The 22334-nt window shown below is 43.0% G+C and overlaps 1 protein-coding gene across 1 annotated transcript; it reads left to right on the top strand.

Moving 5' to 3' along the window:
- Nucleotides 1-433: 433 nt before the first annotated feature.
- Nucleotides 434-21316, top strand: scarf2 (scavenger receptor class F, member 2). The gene is made up of 11 exons (XM_085786284.1): nucleotides 434-1209; nucleotides 3652-3710; nucleotides 3801-3902; nucleotides 4746-5265; nucleotides 5805-6023; nucleotides 6243-6371; nucleotides 6737-6840; nucleotides 8204-8318; nucleotides 9089-9186; nucleotides 15183-15338; nucleotides 17224-21316. Exons 1-11 carry the CDS (start codon nucleotides 1100-1102, stop codon nucleotides 18453-18455), a joined length of 2844 nt encoding a protein of 947 aa, XP_085642410.1. The 5' UTR covers nucleotides 434-1099; the 3' UTR covers nucleotides 18456-21316.
- The last annotated feature ends 1018 nt before the right edge of the window (nucleotides 21317-22334 follow it).

Genomic DNA, 22334 nt, shown 5'->3' with positions numbered 1-22334 from the left:
TGTGCCAGAATCACTTTGTTCCTGTTAACAGATGGGGGAGCCATTGTTTCACATGTAGTGGTTTCACTCTTGCCCCTCCACCCCCACACTAAAAAAAAACAGCACACAGACTTTCTTCATCCATTAAATTCAGATTGTCTTATATTAATGTTTTAAGTAGGTTACTATTCTGCAAATCACAGGCCATGTTAAAAAACCTGTCATTTTAAATGTTGTGTGATGATGCTTAAAATGTGGGACTGTATAATTATATTGACAACAGTGATAATTTTTTCTTCATATGAGATCAATGTTTTTTTTCTTTTTAATTGCGTCCATTAACTTTTTGTGTGTTAGAATGAACAAAAAAGCGACGAGGCTTTTTTTTTTCTTTTTAAAGCAGGGCCATTAACACAGACCCTGTTGCACACAGGCGTATGTAAATTTGGTGGCGCACACATGGCGCTCAAAGCCAAAGATAGAGTAACAAATCAGGAATTTCCCTCCTGCCACTCCTGAGAGCGCAAGAGAGGACAAAAGTTACGGATTATAAGCGCGTCTCCCTCAGAGAGGACAAAGCAAAAGGCAGCTACAAAATATAGTTTTTGTCAAGATTATCATCAATCCACAGGTTTCCGGACGCGCTGAGGACTTTGTATTGGAGAACAAAAAACAAAAGAAAAGTTATTCCTGTGTCATTATGAGTCTGGACCCATCCAGTTTTGCATGATGGCTTCTTTCAGAAACTTTGATGGGATAACTGGCGCACAGCAGGAGAACATGGTTCATGAAGAAACCTGTGATTGTCGAGTTTTGGTGTTGTGACTTTTCTTATGCTGGGATTGTTGTCGCGGGACACTTTTTTTTCTTTTTTCTTTTTTTTTTTTTTTAAGTTTTTGCTGCTGAGTTTCTCAATGGCGTAGGTGGTGGCGGTAAGACTTTTAAAAACAACCGTACAAACCCAACAGGATTTTCCCAAAGAAAAAGTCTCATCTGGATTAATGTGCGTAAAAGGAACTTGGGGTGTTTAAGACGCAGTGAAAAGCCACCATCGTTAGTTTTGGAGAAGGGGGAAATGCGGAGTAAAGACGGCGTCTAGAAGGATGCTGCTGCTTGTACAATGGAAGTGAAGAACTCTTTTGCTGTATTTGCGGTGGTTTGTCTCTTCTTTTGCTCCACTTTCAGCCAAGAACTCAATCCCAAAGGCAGGAATGTATGCAAAGCACCTGGGTAAGAAGAAATTCTAGGAGTTATTGAAACTGGTTGTAGATCGAAATGAGCTTGTTTGTGAGTTTCCTTGTGCCTCATTCTGCTTTATTCTCTCCAGTCAGAGTTGGGGTAACACTGAAAACAAGTGGCATCAGTCAGTTTCGAAGTATTTTTTGAAATGCATGAAAAAGGAAAGTGTTGTAAAGCTAAACATGAGACGTTAATAACGTCATAAATTGATATATTTTAGTGTTGGCTGCAGGAATAGCGGTTCTCACTGAAGTGAATCACCGTTAACCTGTTGAAATCAGTTTTTAACACATCAAGAAGTAACATCGTCATTTACATTTAACTTTGACTTCTCACCTTCTCTACATATAACATGTTTCATTGTATATCAGGAGGAGGTGGAGCCCATTGAAGAAAGCAGCTATACAGATGTGTGCATCTGGAACAGATGTGTTGTGTCGCTCTGTAGGGGGCGCTCTTATTGGCCTTCACAGCTTTCGTGGCACAGTTTGATAACCACACAGCTTTTGGGGAAGTTTGTAAAAAGATAAAGGGAACATATTTTGGCCATTAGTTGGTGGTGTAAAGATCAAATGTGAAAAATAAATCATCTCAACGGTTCTTCTAGTGATCTCTAGGAAAACAGCTGAGCCTGTGTGAAAAAAAAGAAAGACAGAAAGAAAGAAAAACATCCAAGTCCACAATTGCTGACTGCAGCATCCAAGCTTGTCGGACAGATGTCTATGACTCTTGAAACTGTGGTGAGGCAAGAAACAGCAAAATAGACTCAAGCTTATCCTCCTGTATGCTGTAACAGATGTGTGATAAGAAATCATGTGCTTACACTTTGTTGAAGCACTATCTCTTGTTTCCTGCAACAGAACTTGACCTACAGACTTTGAAACAGATGAGTCTGAAAAGTAAAAACAAAGAAAAAAAAAAGGAGAGAATATTTCCTGTGCAGTTAAAGTTCTTGGAGCAACACTGAAAATAGCTTATCAGAAAAGCCACAATGCATTTTTTTTCTTTCTTTCCTGTGCATTCAGAATGAAATGCAAAGTAAATTGTGCTGTCACCTCATAGATATTCCCATGCTTCAGAGGGCAACAAATTGTCATTTACCCCCCCCCCATACTCCCCACAAAAATACAGCCTATTCCTGTGCTTTGTGAAGTTTTCAGTGTGATATATATATAGCACTGGCTTCCAGAGCTCTACAAGTTTGACATTTTGCCCTATTTCCACTATTCAACATTCACTGCAGTGAACTCTCCACTCATCGCTCACTTGTTTTTCCCATTATGCCTATTATGTTTTTATTTTTTCTCTGACTTGAATCAAATGAATAGGGGGAAGTAATTCAGCATTTATCACCACCAGTCAGTTTTTCCAGTACGTGTCAGAGCATTGCAAAATCAGCTGCTGTGCTGTGGCTGGATTGGTAATACATCCCCTAACTGATGATTGTTTTCCAGAATCGTGTGTTCTTAAAACCGTCTGGGAACAAAAAAAAAAGCTGTTAGCCATGTGATGTTTTGAGTACTGATGCAGAAAAAATGTGTTTTTGAATCAGTGAAAGCGCAGCTATTGAAATCCTTGGCAAAAGGTAGTTGGTACATTCTTTATGTAATAATGAAAGGCAAACAGGAGCTCCGCTTTGCTTCTAAACATTGCATTAACGCCACAAAATAGTGAATGTAATCTTTCTGCCTGAGTGCTGACATGGATTGGCGGCAGGTTAAAGGTCAACAAGGGTCAACTGCATAGGCTTTATCTGTCGTTTGTCAGAGTTTGGAGCAGCCAGAGCCAACTAAAAGTAAAATCAAGCATCGGGCTATATGTGGTAAAATTGCTTCATCCTCCTTCATAACAAGTGAAAGGTCTGTGTTATCTACCACGTGCCTATTTTGGGATACACAATTTAAAAAAGCAGCATTGCTCCTTGCTTACTGACTGAAAGCAAACTGCCGTCTTCAAACGCTTTAGGGGAAGCTGACGTGTTGCAGGGGCCCCGCAGAGGTCACAGGCGTGGGAGGAAGAAGAGACGCATCCCTCCTTTTCCTGACAGGGCCGAAAACATGGCTGCTAAATATTTCCCTTGAATATTCATACTGCTCTTTGAGTTTTTCCCCCAAAGGCTGCAGAAAGCTGAAGAATCCGATAAACTGCAGATTCGCGGGCGGGGGAGGGAGGGGGGTTAAAGGCTCCTTTCAAGTACACTCGGATGTGAATGACCCATATTCTGAAAGTTATGCAACCATGTGCTAAGCATATGTGTCATGTTCGATGCCCGGCATACGTTTGCAGAATTCGGTAGCAGCCACATCAAGAAGAAGTGGGAGATCAAAGAAGCATGAGTTGTGTGTGTTTGTTTTTTTACTGTATTTCAGTGCACTGCTTTGCTTCATCCTTCCCCCTCTCATTTTGACTCTCTTCTTAACGTTGTTTCTCCAGGTCACCAGGATGGGTGTGCTGCGGCGGATGGGGGCAGCTAGGGGATGAATGCCCGACACGTATGTACCGTACTTTTATCAATGCACAGTCACACAGCTCATTGTGCACGCCAGTTGAATAATGTGACCTATTCCTGCCTCCGCCCATAGCTCTCTGTGAAGGCAACTTCACCTGCAAGGAAAATGAGGTGTGTGTCAGGCCAAACGAATGCCGCTGTCGTCACGGATACTTTGGCGCTAGCTGTGACACGAGTAAGGAACTTTCTTTCTTTTTTTCCATCAGCATTTCTAACTTTTCCGGCTTGACTATGGTGTTTAAAAGGTCCAATATTAAGTCTACTGAACATAAAAAATAGGATTAGAAGTTACATTTTTTGAGCTGTTATGACCATAAAGTACCAGCAGCAACAATACCTGTTGGTTGGTCCAGCACTGTTGGATGCATTACCTTGACATTATGTAACAGTATTCATAGTGATCACAGGATGAATCTGAGGTGTCTGTAACTTCTCCTCTAACATCACCAGCAGATTGACTTACAGATTGGTTTGTAAGGGGAAAAATCAACAGCAAACATACTGATATTCCCACTTAACATGAATTGCAAAGTTTTTGTTTGTCTAATTTGTTTGATTTATCACCAAATACCTACAAATTTAAAGCTAAAATTGCAGCCACAGTGGCAAGGCATCTTTATTTATATAGCACATTTCATACCAAAGTAACTCAATGTGCTTTACATAAAGACAAAACATTTAAAATTTTGGGGGCGGGACTAGATAAGCTTTTGCTTCTCCCGCTTTCCCTTTCGGTCATGTGTATTGTATTAATTGGATTGAGATGATGTGTGATGATGATGACTAATTGACATGCCCGAAATGAACCAAATAAATAAAAATAAATAAATAAATAAAATGAACAGCATAAAAACAAATAATAATAAAAAAACCCTTTGTGAACATCAAACCTGCTATGTTTTGCTATGTTTTAATCTGCTGCAGCTAGCATGGCTGTCACTGTTACTCTTGTGTAAGGATATTGTAAATCAGAAGATGTTTTGCTCGCTTCCTGATTACCTGACTTGTCCTTTAACAGAGTGTCCTGCCCAGTTCTGGGGCCCCGATTGCAAGGGCAAATGCAACTGTTACCCCAACGGCCAGTGCGACGACTTGACCGGCCAGTGTACCTGCAACCATAATCGCTGGGGGCCAAACTGCGAGAATGCGTGCCTATGCCAGAAGGGCAAATGTGACCAAGACACGGGCAAATGCACGTGCCATCCTGGCGTCTGGGGTCCCCAGTGCAACAACAACTGCTACTGCAGCATCAACTCCGTCTGCGATGCCATGACAGGGCGCTGCCTGTGCACCCCCGGCTGGACGGGGAGGAACTGTGCGATCCAGTGCAACTGTAACGGCTCGCCCTGCGACCAGTTCACGGGACGCTGCCAGTGCCGAGAGAGGCTGTGGGGCCCCCGGTGCGAGCGCTACTGCCAGTGCATCCACGGCAAATGCAACCAAGCCGACGGCTCGTGTACTTGCACACCAGGCTACCGTGGGAAGTTCTGCAGGGAACCATGTCCTGCTGGATTCTATGGTCAAAACTGCAGGAACAGGTGGGGAGGGGGAAAAAAAAAACTTGGCTAAGCAAATGTACCATTTCAAAAACACAGGAAACATGCAGTTTTACAGATGCCTTGATGTTCTGGTCTCTTGTCTGATCCATGGTGGTGTGGTTTTGTGGTTTTGATAGGAAATAAGATTTGATATATATGCTGCAGCTGATAACCCTTAAAGTATCTGAGCATGTTTCTTAATGGAGCAATAATAAAGTGAGATTTAGGGGTTGGTATTCGCATTATCCCATAATCATCAGCCAACATGTAAAAGCAATTCAGGCTAAGTGCTTTACCTTCCATGGACTGGACCGTTCTCACACGCCGCTGTTGCTATAAACCAAAAAGAACACAGTGAGAGTTCAGTGTTGTTTATCTCCCTCTTTAAATGATCATTAGAGCAAACATTTTAAGCATGCAAATACAGATGGCTTTCATCGGGTTTCAGGACCTCTTAAGAGTTTCATTGCATTTGGATGAGATTTGCGTAAACAAGATAAATGAGAATGATTTTCTCTGTTGTGTTTGGCTGAACACAGGTGCGGGCACTGTAAGGGCCAGCAGCCCTGTAAGGTGACGGAGGGACGCTGCATCACCTGCGACAGGGGCTGGAACGGGACGAGGTGCGATCAGCTCTGCTCCAAGGGCTTCTTCGGCGAGAACTGCCAGGAGGTGTGTCCCACCTGTAAAGACGGTCACCACTGCGATCCCATTCATGGCAAGTGCTCTCACTGCAACCCCGGCTGGATTGGGGACAGGTAGGAAAAAAAACTGTGAAACTGTGAAAGACAAATGAACAAAACAATATTTGTTTTCCTCTCCAAAGAGCTTTTTATTATTACAAAACACTTAATGGCTGTGCCTCTAACTAGTAGCAACAATAACACAATTTTCCACACTGTGAAAATGCCCATGACGCATTCTTGTAATTTGGTCTGTAATGACTGTAATCACGGCATTCCTTGTGTGTGTCATAGGTGCGAGGTGCGCTGCCCCAACGGCACGTATGGCGAGAACTGTGAGAACAACTGCAGCCACTGTTTTAACGGCATCTGTCACGTTGTCACCGGAGAGTGCCTGTGTGACCCGGGCTTTTATGGCACCTAGTAAGTCATAAGACACCTCACACTCCAAAAAACTCAGTTTCTTTTTTTTTTTGGGGGGGGGGGGGCTTTGGCAGTGAACACAGTCAGAAGGATTGATGCCTTCCATATTGCATTCGTCACACACTTCTACATCTTGGGAATTGAAGGAGTGAGCTTTTTCTTTTTTCTTTTTTTTTTGAGGCATGTTTTTACAGATACTGATGAAGTACACTCTGGGAATATAAAAGAGTGAAATTCCTATTAACTCCCATCACATAATAAAAAATGCTGTGTTTTTTCCCTCCTTTCCGTGTCCCATTTTGCACATCTGTCACTTGGATTGAACATTAAACAGATGTTGTTTTGGTCTCCTCTCTGTATTCAAGCTGTAATATGACCTGTCAACCTGGCCAGTACGGAGTGAACTGCAACCAGACCTGCTCTTGCCATGACAAGAACTGCGATCCTGTGTCCGGTGCCTGCTATCTTCGTAAGAAAAACCCTCATTTTTTTCAACACAGTAACCACATGTTTTTACGGCACTGCAGTCAGAAACTAGTGCTTTCGCAGTCATGCACCTTCTTCTGAGACAGAACAGATATTTTCTTTCATGTTGCACATACAGAAGCAGTCTCAAACCCTGTGAAGCTGTTTGTCCTAAAAGCCAGATGCCACTGGTGCCGCCTTTGTATTAAATATCTATTAGTTGGCTGTATGCGCCGAGTACCAACAAGCACATCTATTCAGGTCAGTGTTTGTAGTGGGAGTGTTAACGTAGCGGGGCCTTGATAGCGTTTCCAGACCCAGACCGGTGTCCTTTTTATGGCTGTGTTTGTTGGCTTAGTTCCTGCTCAGCTAGAGAGAGAGAGAGAGAGAGGAAGGGAGAGAGGAAGGAAGAAGAAAAACGAGAGGGGGGGATGGAGAAATGGGAAGAGAAAAAGAGGACTTGGAAGGGGGACAGAGAGCAGAGGAAAAAGTGATGATTGGAGCGCAGGGAGGGGAGACGATGATGACGGTTGTGTGGGACGTAAAGGTAGCAGAGATCCTGATTCTGGCCTGTGAACACGATGACCAGCGGCCGTGTTGGTCAGCGATATCACGTTTACCTAAACCCCGCCCCCTCCCACACACAAACCAGAAATAAAAACACGCCACGCCCCCAGTCTGCCCAAATAATCCATCTCAACTTCACGTGACAGCGGTAAAGACCCTTTAACTGATGGCTTACCTCTCCTCTGGTGTCATCTGTCCTTGCGAGCTCTGAATGTCGTCCACACTTATGCAACACAGCACTTATCATCTTTTGGGGGGGTGTATCTCACTTGAGGAGGGAGGGAGGGGGACCTAATAAATCATGGAGTTACAGCAAAAGGGAGGGGGGGTGTAGTAAAAAGAGGGGTGGAGGGAGTAAAGAGGGGGGGGGGGAGAAGTTGCTCGCAGGAAATCAGCAGTGAAAGGGTAAGTGGTCCCGTGTCTGCAGGGAGATAAGATTAATAGTGAATTATTTGTGGAGAATTTTAGCCTGTCGCAATCTCATTTCCTCCGAGATGCTTCACGTCAGATCAGCTACTGAGAATCAATTATTAACGTGGCCCCACGCTCTATCTTTATTACCGGAGCTAACTATCACATCAATAAAAATGATGCACAGTGAGTTTAAACCGAACGCTCAAAGTCGTTTGACTGTAGTTTTAGAGTAAATCATAATGATTTTCTAATGTGCCGGGTTTTTTTTGTAAGTACTCAGCAATGACAAAGAGAGAGGTTTGTTGAAACTGGCTTCTCAGAGCTGCTGCACCAGCACCAGTGTGGCACCACCACCCTGAATTCACTCTCTGCATCTCGTCTTTCAGAGCCCAACCAGCGGATGGGTGTGATTGCGGCTGGAACGCTGGTCTCCTTTTTACTGATCGTCCTCTTCTCGCTGCTGTGCTGCTGCTGCCTGTGTCGACACAAAGACGACCACAAGTGAGTGACAGTTGGGTATCTTTTGCCTCCAGGAGGTTTAAATAGGTCATAGAGAAAAAAAACACTTTCTCCCAGCTTCCTCTCACAGGTGGTTAAAGGGATTGTTCAACATTTTGGCAGATTGGCCCATTGCCATAATCCCTATAGTCTTAGTAGTAGGTTTGTTACCTTGTCAGTGCAAGCGATTTTTAGAACGGCGGAGCAGAGTTGTTTTAGAGGTACATTAATGCAAAACCTCTGATGCGCATTCCCGTCGGGGGCAGTTTTTCAGCAAGCAGTCTCTGCATTTGCCTCTAAAACAACTCTGTCTCATAACGTTCTGTTATTATCTCATAGTGTGGTGAATGTGCAGGTCACAACTTGTCCACCAGCGTTTTGGAGTTGTTGGATTGTGTATTTGATGAGTTTGATGAGGGAAACCAAGAAATCCCATTAGCCTCCGTAGCGTAGCTCTGAGCAACTCGCGGCTCTGCTCCGCCGTTCTAAAAACAGCTTGCACCGACAATTAAAGGTAACAAACCTACTCCTAAAACTATAGGGATTATGGCAATGGGCCAATTTGCTAAAATATTGAATTATCCCTTTAAATAAAGCAAATGCATATAATATATATTCTAAGTACGTTACAGCGTAGAGTTGCGATGTTGAGCAGACAGAGAGCCCTCAGAAGAGGCACAGGGCCAGGTTTAATATGCCTCTTCTGAATGATTCATTTGGGTTTCCATGGCGTCATCCCTTTTCAATCCTAACCAAGACAACTCTACCAACAGCAAAAAAGCCAAGCGGATCCTGTGTGGACGATTCAGCCGAATCAGCACTAAACTTCCCCGTATTCCACTGAGGCGACAGAAACTGCCCAAAGTAGTCGGTAAGCCCCAAAACTCTCCTTCTCTCTCTCCTATCCCACCGCAGAGCTGCCGGAAACTGCTTCGGTTTATGTAATCCTTCTCTCTGGTGCTTGTACAACACAGTCTGTTGAAGAGGTTGCATAAACTTAAATCAATAAAGAAAGTCACACCTTGGCTCTGGTGCTTAATCAGGTTAGTTATTCAGATTGTGACATGATAGCAGCGCAGATGTCAGACAGCGTAAAAGCAGTCATTTCAGCGTCTGTAAGCGCTTCGCAGCTGAGACAATGACAGCAGCGCGCGGTCGTCAGAGTGAGCATTTTACTTCAGAGCTACCTTCGTCTGCCTCTTGAGATGATGAATAGGGTTGAAAAGTGTATGGTGGCTGCCAGGCGAGTATGGGGTTTCATTTGAAAGGAATGCACTGGTTTTAGAGCCCCTTATTATTCTTGGCACCCTCAAATGCCATGTGTTCATATTATTACAACCCTAAACTGGGGCTTTTCTTTTTTTTGTTGTTTTTTTTTTTCTCCCCATTTTCTTTTGCTCGTTTCCATCGTCTTTTTTCGAGCTGACGAGGAGGCTGTGTTATTAAAAGACAGCCAGTGGTTGTCGGAGGGGGTTGGGGGTGGGGGAGGGGGGGCCGGGTGGTGGTGGTGGTGGTGAGTGATGCGCTATCAAAGGCCGCTCTGTTTGGGTGGACACCGCGGCTCTGCTGCTCTCCATGTGGAGGTCTCGTGGTGTGTGACAGATCTGTCTGTGACCCCGTTTTTTTTTTTTCTTTTAAAGCAGACAGAGGAGATGTGCTGCTGATCTTTGAAAGCACATCACACACATAGTATAACGTGGCCGTTTGTGTTCAGAGTGTATGGTGAGTTGTGAAAATACACAACTATCTGGAAAACTGACCTCCCGACCCTCTCAGCTGTAGAAAGAGACCACCTCTCTTTTATCTTTATACAGCGCAAATTATTATCATTTGTAGTGACAGCTCATGCAGTTGCAGGATAAATAGATCGCTGTGTTCTTCGTCAGACCACAGCAGCTGTAGTTTTCTATCATATAGGCTACACATTTCTATAAAGGACATCCAATAAATTCAATACATTCAATTATTCTTGTCGCTGTGTGGGACTCATTATTGTGCAAAGGTTTTTGTTCACTAATTTCAAGTGGGAGATCAATCATGTTTAAACAACAGCACTGGCAGATTATCGGGATGACATTTGTAGTCGTGCCAAAGCAATTACTCAATTAAACAATTAGTTCTCTGACCAAAACCTAATGCACAACAATTTTTTATAGGCTGTTTATCGTTAAAAGCCATTTATCAAGAAAACAATGCCACACAGTCACAGTGGCATGCTTCCCACTCCCCCGATGTGATAATTTGCCGCTTTTTGTTTGTTTTGTATCTGAAAATCTTTGGACTGAAACAAGCAAACCTCCAAAACAAATGTCAACTTAGGCTTCAGAGAGCTTGTAATGGGATTTTTTCTTGACATCTTGTAAACTCACTGATAAATTGATTGGTCAGCGTTGCGGAGCCTCCTGATTGGGTGATGTGGGTCAATATCAATGTCAATCTCAAGAGGTCTGTTGGAGTGGGTGTGTGGCGTGGAAGCAGTTAAAACATGACGACCTGCTTTCTGCTCCTTTGTGTGAGCAGCGCGTGCCTCCTCGGTTATCCAGCTGATTATTTAACCAAGAATCTGTCTCCAGTGAATTTCACTTCGGAAAATAACAGAGTTGTGGGACAGAGTTGTCTTTGTCATCACAGTGAGGGACATCAGTGTGTTTGTTTCTAAAAACCCTGACCATGTGAAGCAAAGCGCCAGAGGCTAAATGTCAAAGGCCTTTACAAATAATCCGTGTCGCATTTCTACATTTAAAAAACTTTTACTATCAGAATTACAACATTTTCAGAAAACAAAGACGAGATGGACCAATAAGACTTCAGAGAAGACCTCGTCTATCCCAACTGATCATTGTCTGTCCTCTGCTTCCTGATTTGTCCCCATCCAAATGTTTGCTGCCCTGCTTTCTGTTAGGCTTACCCACAGAAGTGTAGTCTGCCAATTTTAAGACAGCCTAATGCCGACTGGAGCTACACACACACACACACACACACACACACACACATTCCAGAGGGGGCCCAAGGGAGGTGGAACAGGAAATGGTCAAATTTACCCCAGCCTATGTCAGAACTGTGATTTATCCACACCAGGGTCACTGGCAACAGATGTGGCAGGAGAAATGAAAAAGCAGCATCAGAGGGAAGAAGTGAGGGAGGAAGAGGAGGAAGACGAAGAGGAGGAAGGAGACAACATTTGCTCCTCCATGTTGTAGCATTGGTTGTGCCTTTTAAAGAAACAGCCACATGAACGCAGCGTCACCTATTCCCCTTTTGGCAAAGCTACCCACTGTTTGCTTGTAGTTTGGCATTCCACCCTGAGTGTATTTACTCCACGCCCTGCAGATCACGTCTGTGCGGCATTCCTCGCATCCTCTGTGTCCAAATGCTTCCCCCCACCGCGCAGGGTGAGCGCTGAGAGGAACACCACCTGCTTTTTTTCATCTTTATTCATCCGGGGGAAGGTTGGCCTGGTTTTGCAAATGTGTTTGCACTAACACGCTCAGGTTCATTTTCATGCAGTTGTGAGCTGCTTAATGAAAAAACAACCACCCCCTCACCAAAAAAAAAGAAGTCGTAATGTGTTAACAATTGGGATCAGTGTCTGGTCTCTAGGCTCTGAGGTGGCCACGTTGGATGTGTAATGTGTTTGGCTAAACTGTTTAGACTTGTTTAGACATGCAACCCTGACATGGGCTATTTCAGGCTGAAACATATTGATTCGTATTATTATTGGCAACCAATATCCCCCACTCTGTGCCCAGATTTCCGCAGCTGGGCCAGACATTTGAACCAGCAGACCTTCTTACTCCAGCTCTCTCCAGCTCTCTGCAGCCTCTAGACTTCCACTGCCCCGGGTCTATACACATGACCCCCACCTCCCCTCCCCTACTGAGCAACTGTGGTGGTGGACCTCTGCAGCTGGGATGTGTCAATAATGCCCCGTTGTGTATCGGGCCTCCATGTAGGGAGGGATCACAGTGGCATCCAGTCTGCGGAGCGAACTGCCGGCCCCGCGGTCTGGGAGGGAGAAAGCTTTCAAGGGCAGCAGTTGTTCATTGCTGTGTTGAACTAATGCTGCAAAATGCCCATGTGTTAGCTTGTTGACTAACTTAGCTGAAGTCTCTGCATAGGTTAGCTGCTCCACATTCCTCTGTCTCCGTCTATCTGCCTGCTGCTGCTGCTGCTGCTGCTGCACGGCAACGACCCTGCAAGGGCAGAAGTGCAGATAGTGCAGATTGCGCACATACGCCGTCTCATGCATTTATTTATTCTTCTCGCTAATATTTTTGTGTCATCGACTCCTCTAGATAAATATTTTTCAGTGGCCCCTTTTATATACTGTATATTGTTATTATGTACTGTATATTGTTATTAATCTTCTGCATCCACACAAAGCTGATTTAAATCTAGTGAGAATAGAAGAGCCATGTTAGACTTTGTGTAGCCACTGGAGCCCTAACTAACCACTAATGCAGTGTTTTCCAACCTTGGGGTCGGGACCCCACGTAGGGTCACCTGGAATTCAAATGGGGTCGCCTGAAATGTCAAGTAATTGATAAAAAAAATTACTGATAAAAATATTTTTTTTAACTATTTTTATTTTCTTTCTAAAATTATGATTGAAAACACCACACACTATCTTAAACAACTGTATTCTATACTTTAACTTTCTCTAATAAAAATCGAGTTCAAACAAAATGCAGCATATGAAAATATCTGAGCTGGCACATCTTGATTTGGTCGCCAGGAATTTGTGATGTCAGAACGGGGTCACAAGCCAAAAAAGGTTGGAAACCACTGCACTAATGCATGGCAAACAGGAAATCTTTAAATAATTACATAGAGGTGTCCTTGGATGAAAATATCCTGTACATATATACACACACTTGTTATTTGGTCTATGTGTACTTAACTTATCATAGACATGTTGCACCTGTGTTGATATTATCCACCCTACAAGTAACACATACTCAAACATGTAGGTCAGAGGTTTACATTACTTGTTGGGGATAAAACTTTTTTTTAAATAAACAATGGTTTTACATAAAGATTAACCTAATTGAACTCATAATTATATCTCAGCATGTCACCAGACCTTTTATCTGAGGTAGCAACCTGCAGCTAAAAACTGTGATCTGGAAAAGTAGATAAAACACAGCAGCATCAAAGAAGAAGAAGAAAAAAGACACATCAGGGTCCTCATGAAATGCTTTGTACGAAAACATGTAGCACATAGACTCACACACTACTTCTGATTTGACCGTGACTAAATCTGTTTGCTGTCTGAGACGATGTTGAAAGCAAGAGAGGCTCAACAAAGAGTCACATGGTATGAGGCAGACGGCCGGACATGGTGAGGAAGAGAGTAAACATCAGAGCAGTTTGAGAATGAAAAATAAATCGGACATGTTCAGTTTACGTTTTATGGTGAGAGGAAGCTCTAAACAGATTTATTGAGGTCAAGCTTTTCTTGTTCAGTCGCAATTTTAAAAGCACGGGCATGTCAAACACTAACGAGGGACGATGCGGTGGGAATCCAAACAAAGCCGTATGAAATGTGAGTATCATGGGCTTTCTCATATACTGATATCACAGATGAAATACAAAGTAAATACAGTTTTTCATCTGACACTGCACAAGCCCCGCCATAGATCTCCTAAAGTAGCTTGTCTTGTTTTAGATTCAGTCAAACAACAACAGCTAAGAAGCTGGGATTTGTTCCTGGCCAGGGCACAGTTGAGGGATTCCTTGCATGGAGGGTTTATCTGAGGTCTAAACAAACGGATGGACCCATGTGTCATCGGGCATGTAAACAGGAGCATCTGATGTGGTCGGTCATGTAGAGTTAACGCCCAGAACAGTTTATGCCAGAACCATTCATGCCAGATGGGAAGATCGGCCGCAAGTATCTCTCTGAAACCACAGCTGTCCTGAGACTGAGGGGTCAGCAGAACACTGCAGTGTCTGAAGGAGGGAGGAAGGAAGGAAGGAAGGAGGATGGAGAGAGCATGCAGGAGGGAGGGAGAGAGGGAGAGAGAAACATGGCTTGACCTACATATCATTGTGGGAGAGGATTCTGTGGAAGATGATGACAAGAGAAAACAATTTCAGTTTACTCAACATTTTGCTCCACATATAAATATGAGAGAAAACCACAGTAACACATGACATGACATCAATGTAGCAGAACTGGCGAGCAGGTGTACACACTTCTTCATATGCAATAGTTATGAAGCTAATAAGCTTAACTTGTGTAGCAGAGAGATGAGATTGGTATCATACCTCTCACACTCACATTTTAAAAGCACTTTAACTTTACTTTCACTCATATTACTGATAGAGCTAATAATAAAAGACCCATACTCCCATACTCAATATTTTATTTATTCATTCATAGATGAATGATTCAGTAAATGAACTTCGGCGCCCTCGTTGCTGTCTGTGGCGATCTTCCAAAGTGACTTTTGGTTCCCTGTTAGTTGGGTTCAAAGGGAACTGTTGTTGACCCGCCGTGAACGATTTCTGTTAGTCTTGGGTGAGTTGAGACTTTCTGTCTCATATGACAGTCACAGTGCTGTTTCTTGTCTTGAAGATGAAACCTGAATCGCTTTTTGGCATCGATAAATGAAAATACTGAAGAGCTTATGCTCCATAAAGAATCTCTGCATTTGCTTTCAAAAAACCAATAATGTCATCAGACTATTTAACTCGCATGCAAGACCAATAAAACTATTTTTTTCCACAGACTCACTTAAATCAATGCTTTGTACAACTCTGCTGCCGTTGTGAGAGTGAGTGAGAACAGACTGTTGTTCTTGTAACACGGTACAATACCCTCTGGCTGACCTTTTGGCTTCTGCGTTTGTTTTCTGTTCTCAGTAGCCCACCACGACCCAGAGAACACCTTCAACTGCAGCTTCATCGAGCCCCCCTCGGTGGCCGAGCAGCCCTCCCCCTCCTCCTGGTCGTCCCAGGAGTCCTTCTCTTCCTTTGAGAGCGGAGACGAGGGGCCAGTTTACTGCGTGCCCCATGAAGGTGAGTCATCCTGAGGATAAATAAACAATTTACTTATCTAGAATGACGCACATAAATCCATAATTTGTCTTTGGCATGTAGGGGCCTTGACACACACACACACACACACACACACACACACACACACACACACACACACACACACACACACACACACACAGACATTGATGGACATGTTTCTGAAGAAGTCAAGACCCCCTCTGTGCCGGGCAGTGACTCACCCATTTCTGTAAATCTCATTATGGAGATAGTTGGCCCTTTATCATTTGCCATCTAGCTCCAGGTTTTGCTCTAAGACTATTGGGAGTATAAACAGGAACTGGAAGAGTCAAGTCAGCTTCTGACACAAATCCAAACAGTGACTCGGCCCTTGAAGTTTGGTGGAAAATACCCATTCCATCACTTTCTATTCTGGACGTCTGACGTTGCAAGTCAAGTTTTGTTTGTGCAGATTTTTTGTGCATTTGACTGATATATTTTTAGTGCTCCCTGAGTAGTTTGGTTTGGTTTTGTTCTCATTTCTCCTTGTGAATGCTTCAAGTGCTTTAAAACAATTGATCCTCAGTAAAAAAAAAAAAAAAAAAAAGCCTCAGGCACAGAATGATTACAGTAAACATCATGAAAGAGTTTTGAATTAGAGTTTGCACAGATAAGATCTTTTGCAGTGGAGCAGCTCCAGTTCTCAAGTATGTGTACACAAACTAACAAATGAAGCGGTGCCGATATCACTCTTTAAGTGATATGTGCAAGTGCTTTTTTTAATGTGGGAGGAACATAATGTATCTTTACAGAGTAAACAATGAAAGTTGCTGTTTTATGGAGGTCACGGATTTAACACATTCTATATAGGTTTTGTTTTATAAAGCAGTGTAGTCTCTTCTCTACAGTAATGTTGTCGATGTAATTGCTCAAAATCAAAAAATAACAAATTTGCACACGAAACAGTTTTACAATGGTGTGGGAGACACAAAATGTCATCAATAATCAAGTAGAAAAAGAAACAGAACAAAATAAAGACAACAAACTTTTTACTGCCATAAAACAGTCGTTTGAAGCAAAATGACAATAAAGTGAATGAGCAAGTGTATTAACTTACTCAATAATGTCTGGAACACAAGCAGTGCCTATGGTTGTGATAGTTGGCTAACATTAGCCAATAATAGGGCTAATGTTTAAGCTAGTGATTGTACTTGACCAGTAGTCCGTAACTGTTGACTTATGGGCCAGAACATCTGCTAACACCTGGCCAGGTCATTTTAATCATCACCTAATGTTTTGGCTATCAGTCAAAATAGAGAATCTACCTCCGACCCACCTGAAGTAGACTTTTGACATTTTGTCAATGTTGAGAGAAAATCGATATATTCAAGAATCAGGCAGTGATTGTTGCCTGATTGATGGTTTTAGTGATTTTTTTTTTCTCTATTTGCAACAAGTCTTTATTTTCAGCTACTTTGAACTTTTACTCTGAAAAGTTCTTAGAAGACGTTTGAATGGTTTTCTTGCTCCAGTGGCTCTGTTGCATGCTTAATAGACCTCTGAAACAGCAGGCAATATGGTGTGTGAATGAGAAATAACAATAACTGTGGGCCAATCACAAAGTGTACAATAATAACAAAGCAAATTCCAACTGCATTTTTTTTCAATCAATTTCTAAAATCTGTGTTTTAAAAATTGGCCTGAGGCAAAACATTCTTGCTAACGACTACACCAGACTAAACCACAACGTGTATTGATTGAAGTTTTTTAGTTGTTTATGAATTTTACTTCGCATGAAAGGTTTGATGGATTCTTTTTTAAAGTTTAAAACACCTAAATGAACACGAGAGAAAATGTTGATGACTGGATTTATAATCCTTGACTAACGCCTGCTAATGATCCACAGAGTCTGTGACTGAAAGCAAAGAGAAGCGCAGCCCCAGCCCAGCAGCAGAGAGGCCAGAGGCCGTTCCTAATGAGGAGGATGCTGGGGAGTACACCTCCCTGAAAGACACCAGTGTCACCAAACCAGAGGGCAGTGAGCAGCCGCTGCTTAAGTCTTCAGACAGCGAAGGCTCCACCAGTGGTTCTGAGTCCACCACTGCAGCTCTCTACGCCCGCATCGCCCGCCTCTCCAAGCAATCTAAGGAGGATGACAGTAGCGGCAAGGATGGGGATGGTACTCCAACACCAGAGGCCAAGCGCAATGGAAAACCACCACCTTCACCTGGCAAGCCCAAACCACGGCCACCAGACCCATCCACCAAGCCGAAGATATCATGGATACATGGCAATACCACAGGGTCTCCCCAGCCAGAGCAGCAGGGGCAGGGGCAGGGGGGAATGAAGGCGCTGACGGTGCCTAAAGAGAAAAAGAGGAGCTCGAGCGACGGCTCAGCCAAGAGTGAGGAGCGTCAGAAAATGAAGGACAAGAACCGCGAGCAGCAGAAGAAGCAGGAGGCCGACGGTTCCCCCAGCAAACACAAACCTCTGCGAGGTAAGAAGTCTGGGGACGAGCACAGCAGCCCCAGCCACATGGAGCACATTAACGGCGTTGTCCAGAATGCCCTGAAGAAGATCAGTAACTTTCACAGTTCCTCGTCCGAGAAAAAGAGTGTTGACAATCCAAAGGAGACCCCCAAGGAGCCACCCAAGAGCCCCAAGGTCATCCATCCTCATATGAACTCTGAGGCTGCCACGCTGCTGGCTGCTCAGCTGAAAGAGAAAACCCAGAGCATCAACAGGAATGAGGGAACAGGCCTGACGAAGACCAACGGCCTCTCCACACCCAAGGGAAACCGGGAGAAGCCCACACCTCCACAGAAAGCCAAGAGGACCCCCTCCTCCGGTGGAATGGCCCAACAGGGCTCCACCAAGCCCCTGCTGCCCACCACGAGCAGCCTCCAGAAGATGGTGGCGCCCGTCACCGCCGACCTCGGGAACCCCGACGCCAAGAGCCCGGAGAAGCAGGACTTGAACGGCTCAAGGTCAGGGGACTCAACGCTGGATCCTACGCCAAAGAAGACTCCGATTAAAAAGCCGCCTAGGAAGAAAGGCAAGGAGGGTACTTTGGATACACCTGAAAATAAAACACCCCAGCAAAAGACAGCCATCATGCCACCACAGGTAGTGAAATAAGAAGTTTCCAGAGACTAATGTTGTGATGGATTTAAAAAAAAAAAAAAAAAAAGACTCAGATGGATTTGTTGATGAACCACATAGTTTTTCAATCAAGGAATTTAAACGTCTTCCTGTGTGAGTGTGCTGTGACGTCAGGACCAGTCAAAGAGAAGTGAGAAATGCTTTTAAATCGAGGGCATATTGGTGAGTTGTATTATAATGACCTCTATTACACCAGTGTATTACATTTCAAGAATCTTTTTTATTGTGTGTGTGTGTGTAACAACTATGTATGAATCTCACACCACAACCTGTGGCTACGCCGGACACAACTGTGAGAACAGTGGCGCTCAGACATAATCCATAGTTCATTCATCTCTATTCTTCTGCAGTATGTCCACCACTATATTTATATATGGGTTGCTTTTTGAGGTTGCATAACTGTAATTTGCTATGCAGTTGTCAGGAAAAAAAAAAGAATAGCTATATTAATGTACGCTCTCCACAGGTACTGAAGGTACTAAAAATACCAAGGAAATTTGGTTACTCTGAGGATTGCAAGCTAATTGTTTATGTTTCTCATTTCAATGGACCAACTTGCACAAATACAGTTAAAGATGTGTCAGATATAATCCTCCTTTTTTTGGCATAAAAGCTATTCTTTTTCGCAGATGACGATCTACGTTTATTTACCAAAGCAGGTTTCAAGTTGCGACCCCATGCTATTAGGAATGTTCATTTGATGCCCCAAAGTATGCACGATATGCTACGTTTAGGACTTAAATGATGTGAGTCTCTTTCAAAGGTCTGAATATTTTTTACATTTTTAGCAACAACAGACTCTGAATCTCTCTTCAGCACCCAGAGATACTAAATCCTGCAAGTCTGGATGGTGGGTCTGGGTGGGTGGGTTGGTGGGTGGGGCTTGGATGGACCTATGGCTGAGAGCATTGACTGCTTTCTTGTGACATCACAAAGTTGCTGAAGTCCAAACAGCTCATTCAAAGGCTTAGTTTCTGAATACGGGCTGTGTGCATTGCTATGTGGACTGACCACTTTGATACTTTTCACCCCATTAATGTAAAATTTGGACCTGCTTTATGATCAAAAGAGTGGGACATATAAATATGGGACCTTTAATTCCTGAGCTTTATTGTTGCTCAACTCATTTTTTGAGGCCCAAACTAGCTTTTTGAACTTTCCACAAAAAAGGGGACTATTTTTTAAAACCTCTTTCATACCTCTGCTAATACCAAATCATCAGAATGTGCTCTTACTGTACGTTTTATTCAGTCAGCTAAACCACTAAACCAAAAATGAACCCCAAGCTATCCTTCGTCCTCACTTCATGTCATGCATATAAATCCCTTCAAACACTCGCCCAGTTCCTCCGCATTACAGCAACATCTGCAGTTTCCCTACTGTGTGCTGCATTCAAGAAAACCAACTGCAGGACAATATCACCCTGTAAATCAGATGCAATAGATAGTTTCGTTAGAGAGGTGGCTGTTAGTAGAGCTCTCCGCATATCAGTTTACAGGAGGAGACAGCCATGTGTCTTTATTTGCTCTTTCAGTTTAGCCGAGAAACTAGGTCAATATCATTTCACAAGAATTTGTTTATGCCATCGGGGTATTGTATGAAAAAAATGAAAAAACTGTCTTGTGAAAGATGTTTTGTCCCCTAAGGATCATATTATCTTAAGCTAGCAGATCCAAGCTGAACAAGGTGCTTTCATTTCATTGTTTCGTTGTTCATAGGACTAAATGGTACCGTGCCTCGAGTGTTCAAATGTGCCTCAACTGTGGATCAGTTTAAGCAGAAATGAGCTACGTTAGCCTAAATGTTGTCGCCAACTTTTGTTTCAAGTGTTTGAGGTCAACCAAGCAAGGTGGGGGTGGGGTGGTGGGATACTGAAACTGGACGAATTCAGTTTGCCAAGACGACAAAGCTTTGTTTTTTGAGTGACTGATGGATAGCTATTTTGAAAGTAGCACTTGAAGCATTAGGTTATGAACAATCAATTATTGTTAAAGTGATGCAGAAGTCTGATTTTCATTGGTATTCTTTGGGCTGAATGGCTAATTTGAAAACTTGTCTTGGTTTTACTTGTTTTTATCAAGGTACAACACATTTCTTTGGTTATTTTTTCAACATTTTCTACTTGTATACATTGTGTACTTTTTATTATCTTTGTAAGCTGTGCTTATATGACCTTTTTTTTAGTCCTTCTGTTTTCCTTGGTGTTAGTGAACTGGCTTTCATGTTGTATTTGCTTTTTTTGTTTTTTTGACATGTTGCATATTTTGGGCTCTGAAGCAAACATACATTATGAGTACTCTCCTCCTGTAAAGTTTACATTGGCTTTGTAATTGTTCTCTGTTGATGTTATTGTTTGTATAACACTTAACTGCATGACGCAGAGTGTAATTATATGGCATTAATAGCTGCACAGGAAATCTGTAATCCTCTTTTCTTGTTCCCTCCAGTTGTTATCATTGCCTCCCATAAAACCAAAAAAAAAAAAAACTCATACAGAAAGGATTGTACAATACTACTATGATACCACTGTTGAAACAATTGCATATACCTAAAAACCATAACATTGTGTAATAATGACGCGGCAACTTTTATCTGACTTGCCCGTGCCTGTTTTTATAGGTTTACAGTGCTTTTTTTTTTTTTTTTTTTGTAAAGATGGGCCTGAAAAGCTGCAAAAACATTACCAAATGTGGGCCTAAGGTGTATTATGTCTTTTGTGGTTTGTTTTTAGCAACTTTTGATTTCCATTTTGTGTATGGTCATTAAATCGGTGTTTCCTCATTTACTTCTTTGGAATAAAAAAAAAAGCAATACATGTAGCTCTAGTCAAACCTTAACTTAGAAATCTGTTCTCATTTAATCAGCAGCCGTCATAACACTAATTCACCCAAGACCTCGTTTGCCCTCATGGGGTCATAACCTCTTGCTTGGCTTCTTCCACTGGTGTCTTATTCCGGTGTGCTATCAACTACAACAACAATAAGGTGAAAGGGGATATATTGAGTATTACACCACATAAATGTCCTGTTGTTTTCTCTGAAGAGATTCATTCAAACGCTGATTGATATTTGACCCTTTTCCTGTGACTCTGGGCTACCGGTGCTGCTGAGTCGCAAGAAACCAGGCAGGAGTCCTACAGAGCGGTTCAATCACAGCGGCCTCTTCAAAGAGCCCGAGGGGAACTAGGGGACTGTTGATTTGGCTCCTTCAGGATACAGGGGAGAGGTGGAGGGGTGGTGGTGGAGGTGGGGGGGCACAAGAGCTCCTTTCATAGGGGGGAAAACATTGGAAACTCTGTGCTAAGGAGTTAATCACGCGCTGAATATGTGTCCTCATCTGGCAGGGAGAAGAGGGATATAACCAAGACTAGGCCACAAGGCAACGAGGGAGGATGGATGGATGGATGTAAGGATGGATGGATGGATGGATGGATCATGGGTCATGTGATGGGTAATTGGAAACAGGAGACGGAGTCGCTTTGTTTCGGATTCTTTTGACATGGTGTTCTGCCTTTTACATACATGTGTATAATGGATGCATGTATGTTTGATAAAGTGTTGAGTTGTGTAAAGTCTTGTTATGGCAGTAGAGCTTTGGTCTGGTTTTGATTCCACCTCACAGACTCAAACCTACTTTGATGTAGCCAAAAGGATTTATTATATTTTGAGCTAACACACAAAACTAATATGTGAAATGTTATACCTTCTACATACCATCATTGTTGAGCATTTACCTCAAAGAACCCCCCCTGTTCACCAACACATGGCTGCTCATCTGGCTGTAGATGTAGTCCTGTTCTTGGACTTTAATAGGTCACAACTTGGATCTGGTTTAGGTCGCCGATCAATCTTCCTT

Source organism: Trachurus japonicus, chromosome 9, assembly GCF_045865225.1.
Source record: "Trachurus japonicus isolate A0001 chromosome 9, Traja_1.0".
Taxonomy (NCBI): domain Eukaryota; kingdom Metazoa; phylum Chordata; class Actinopteri; order Carangiformes; family Carangidae; genus Trachurus; species Trachurus japonicus.
Note: the sequence above shows the minus strand (reverse complement) of the source record. Positions and strands in the feature narration are given on the sequence as shown.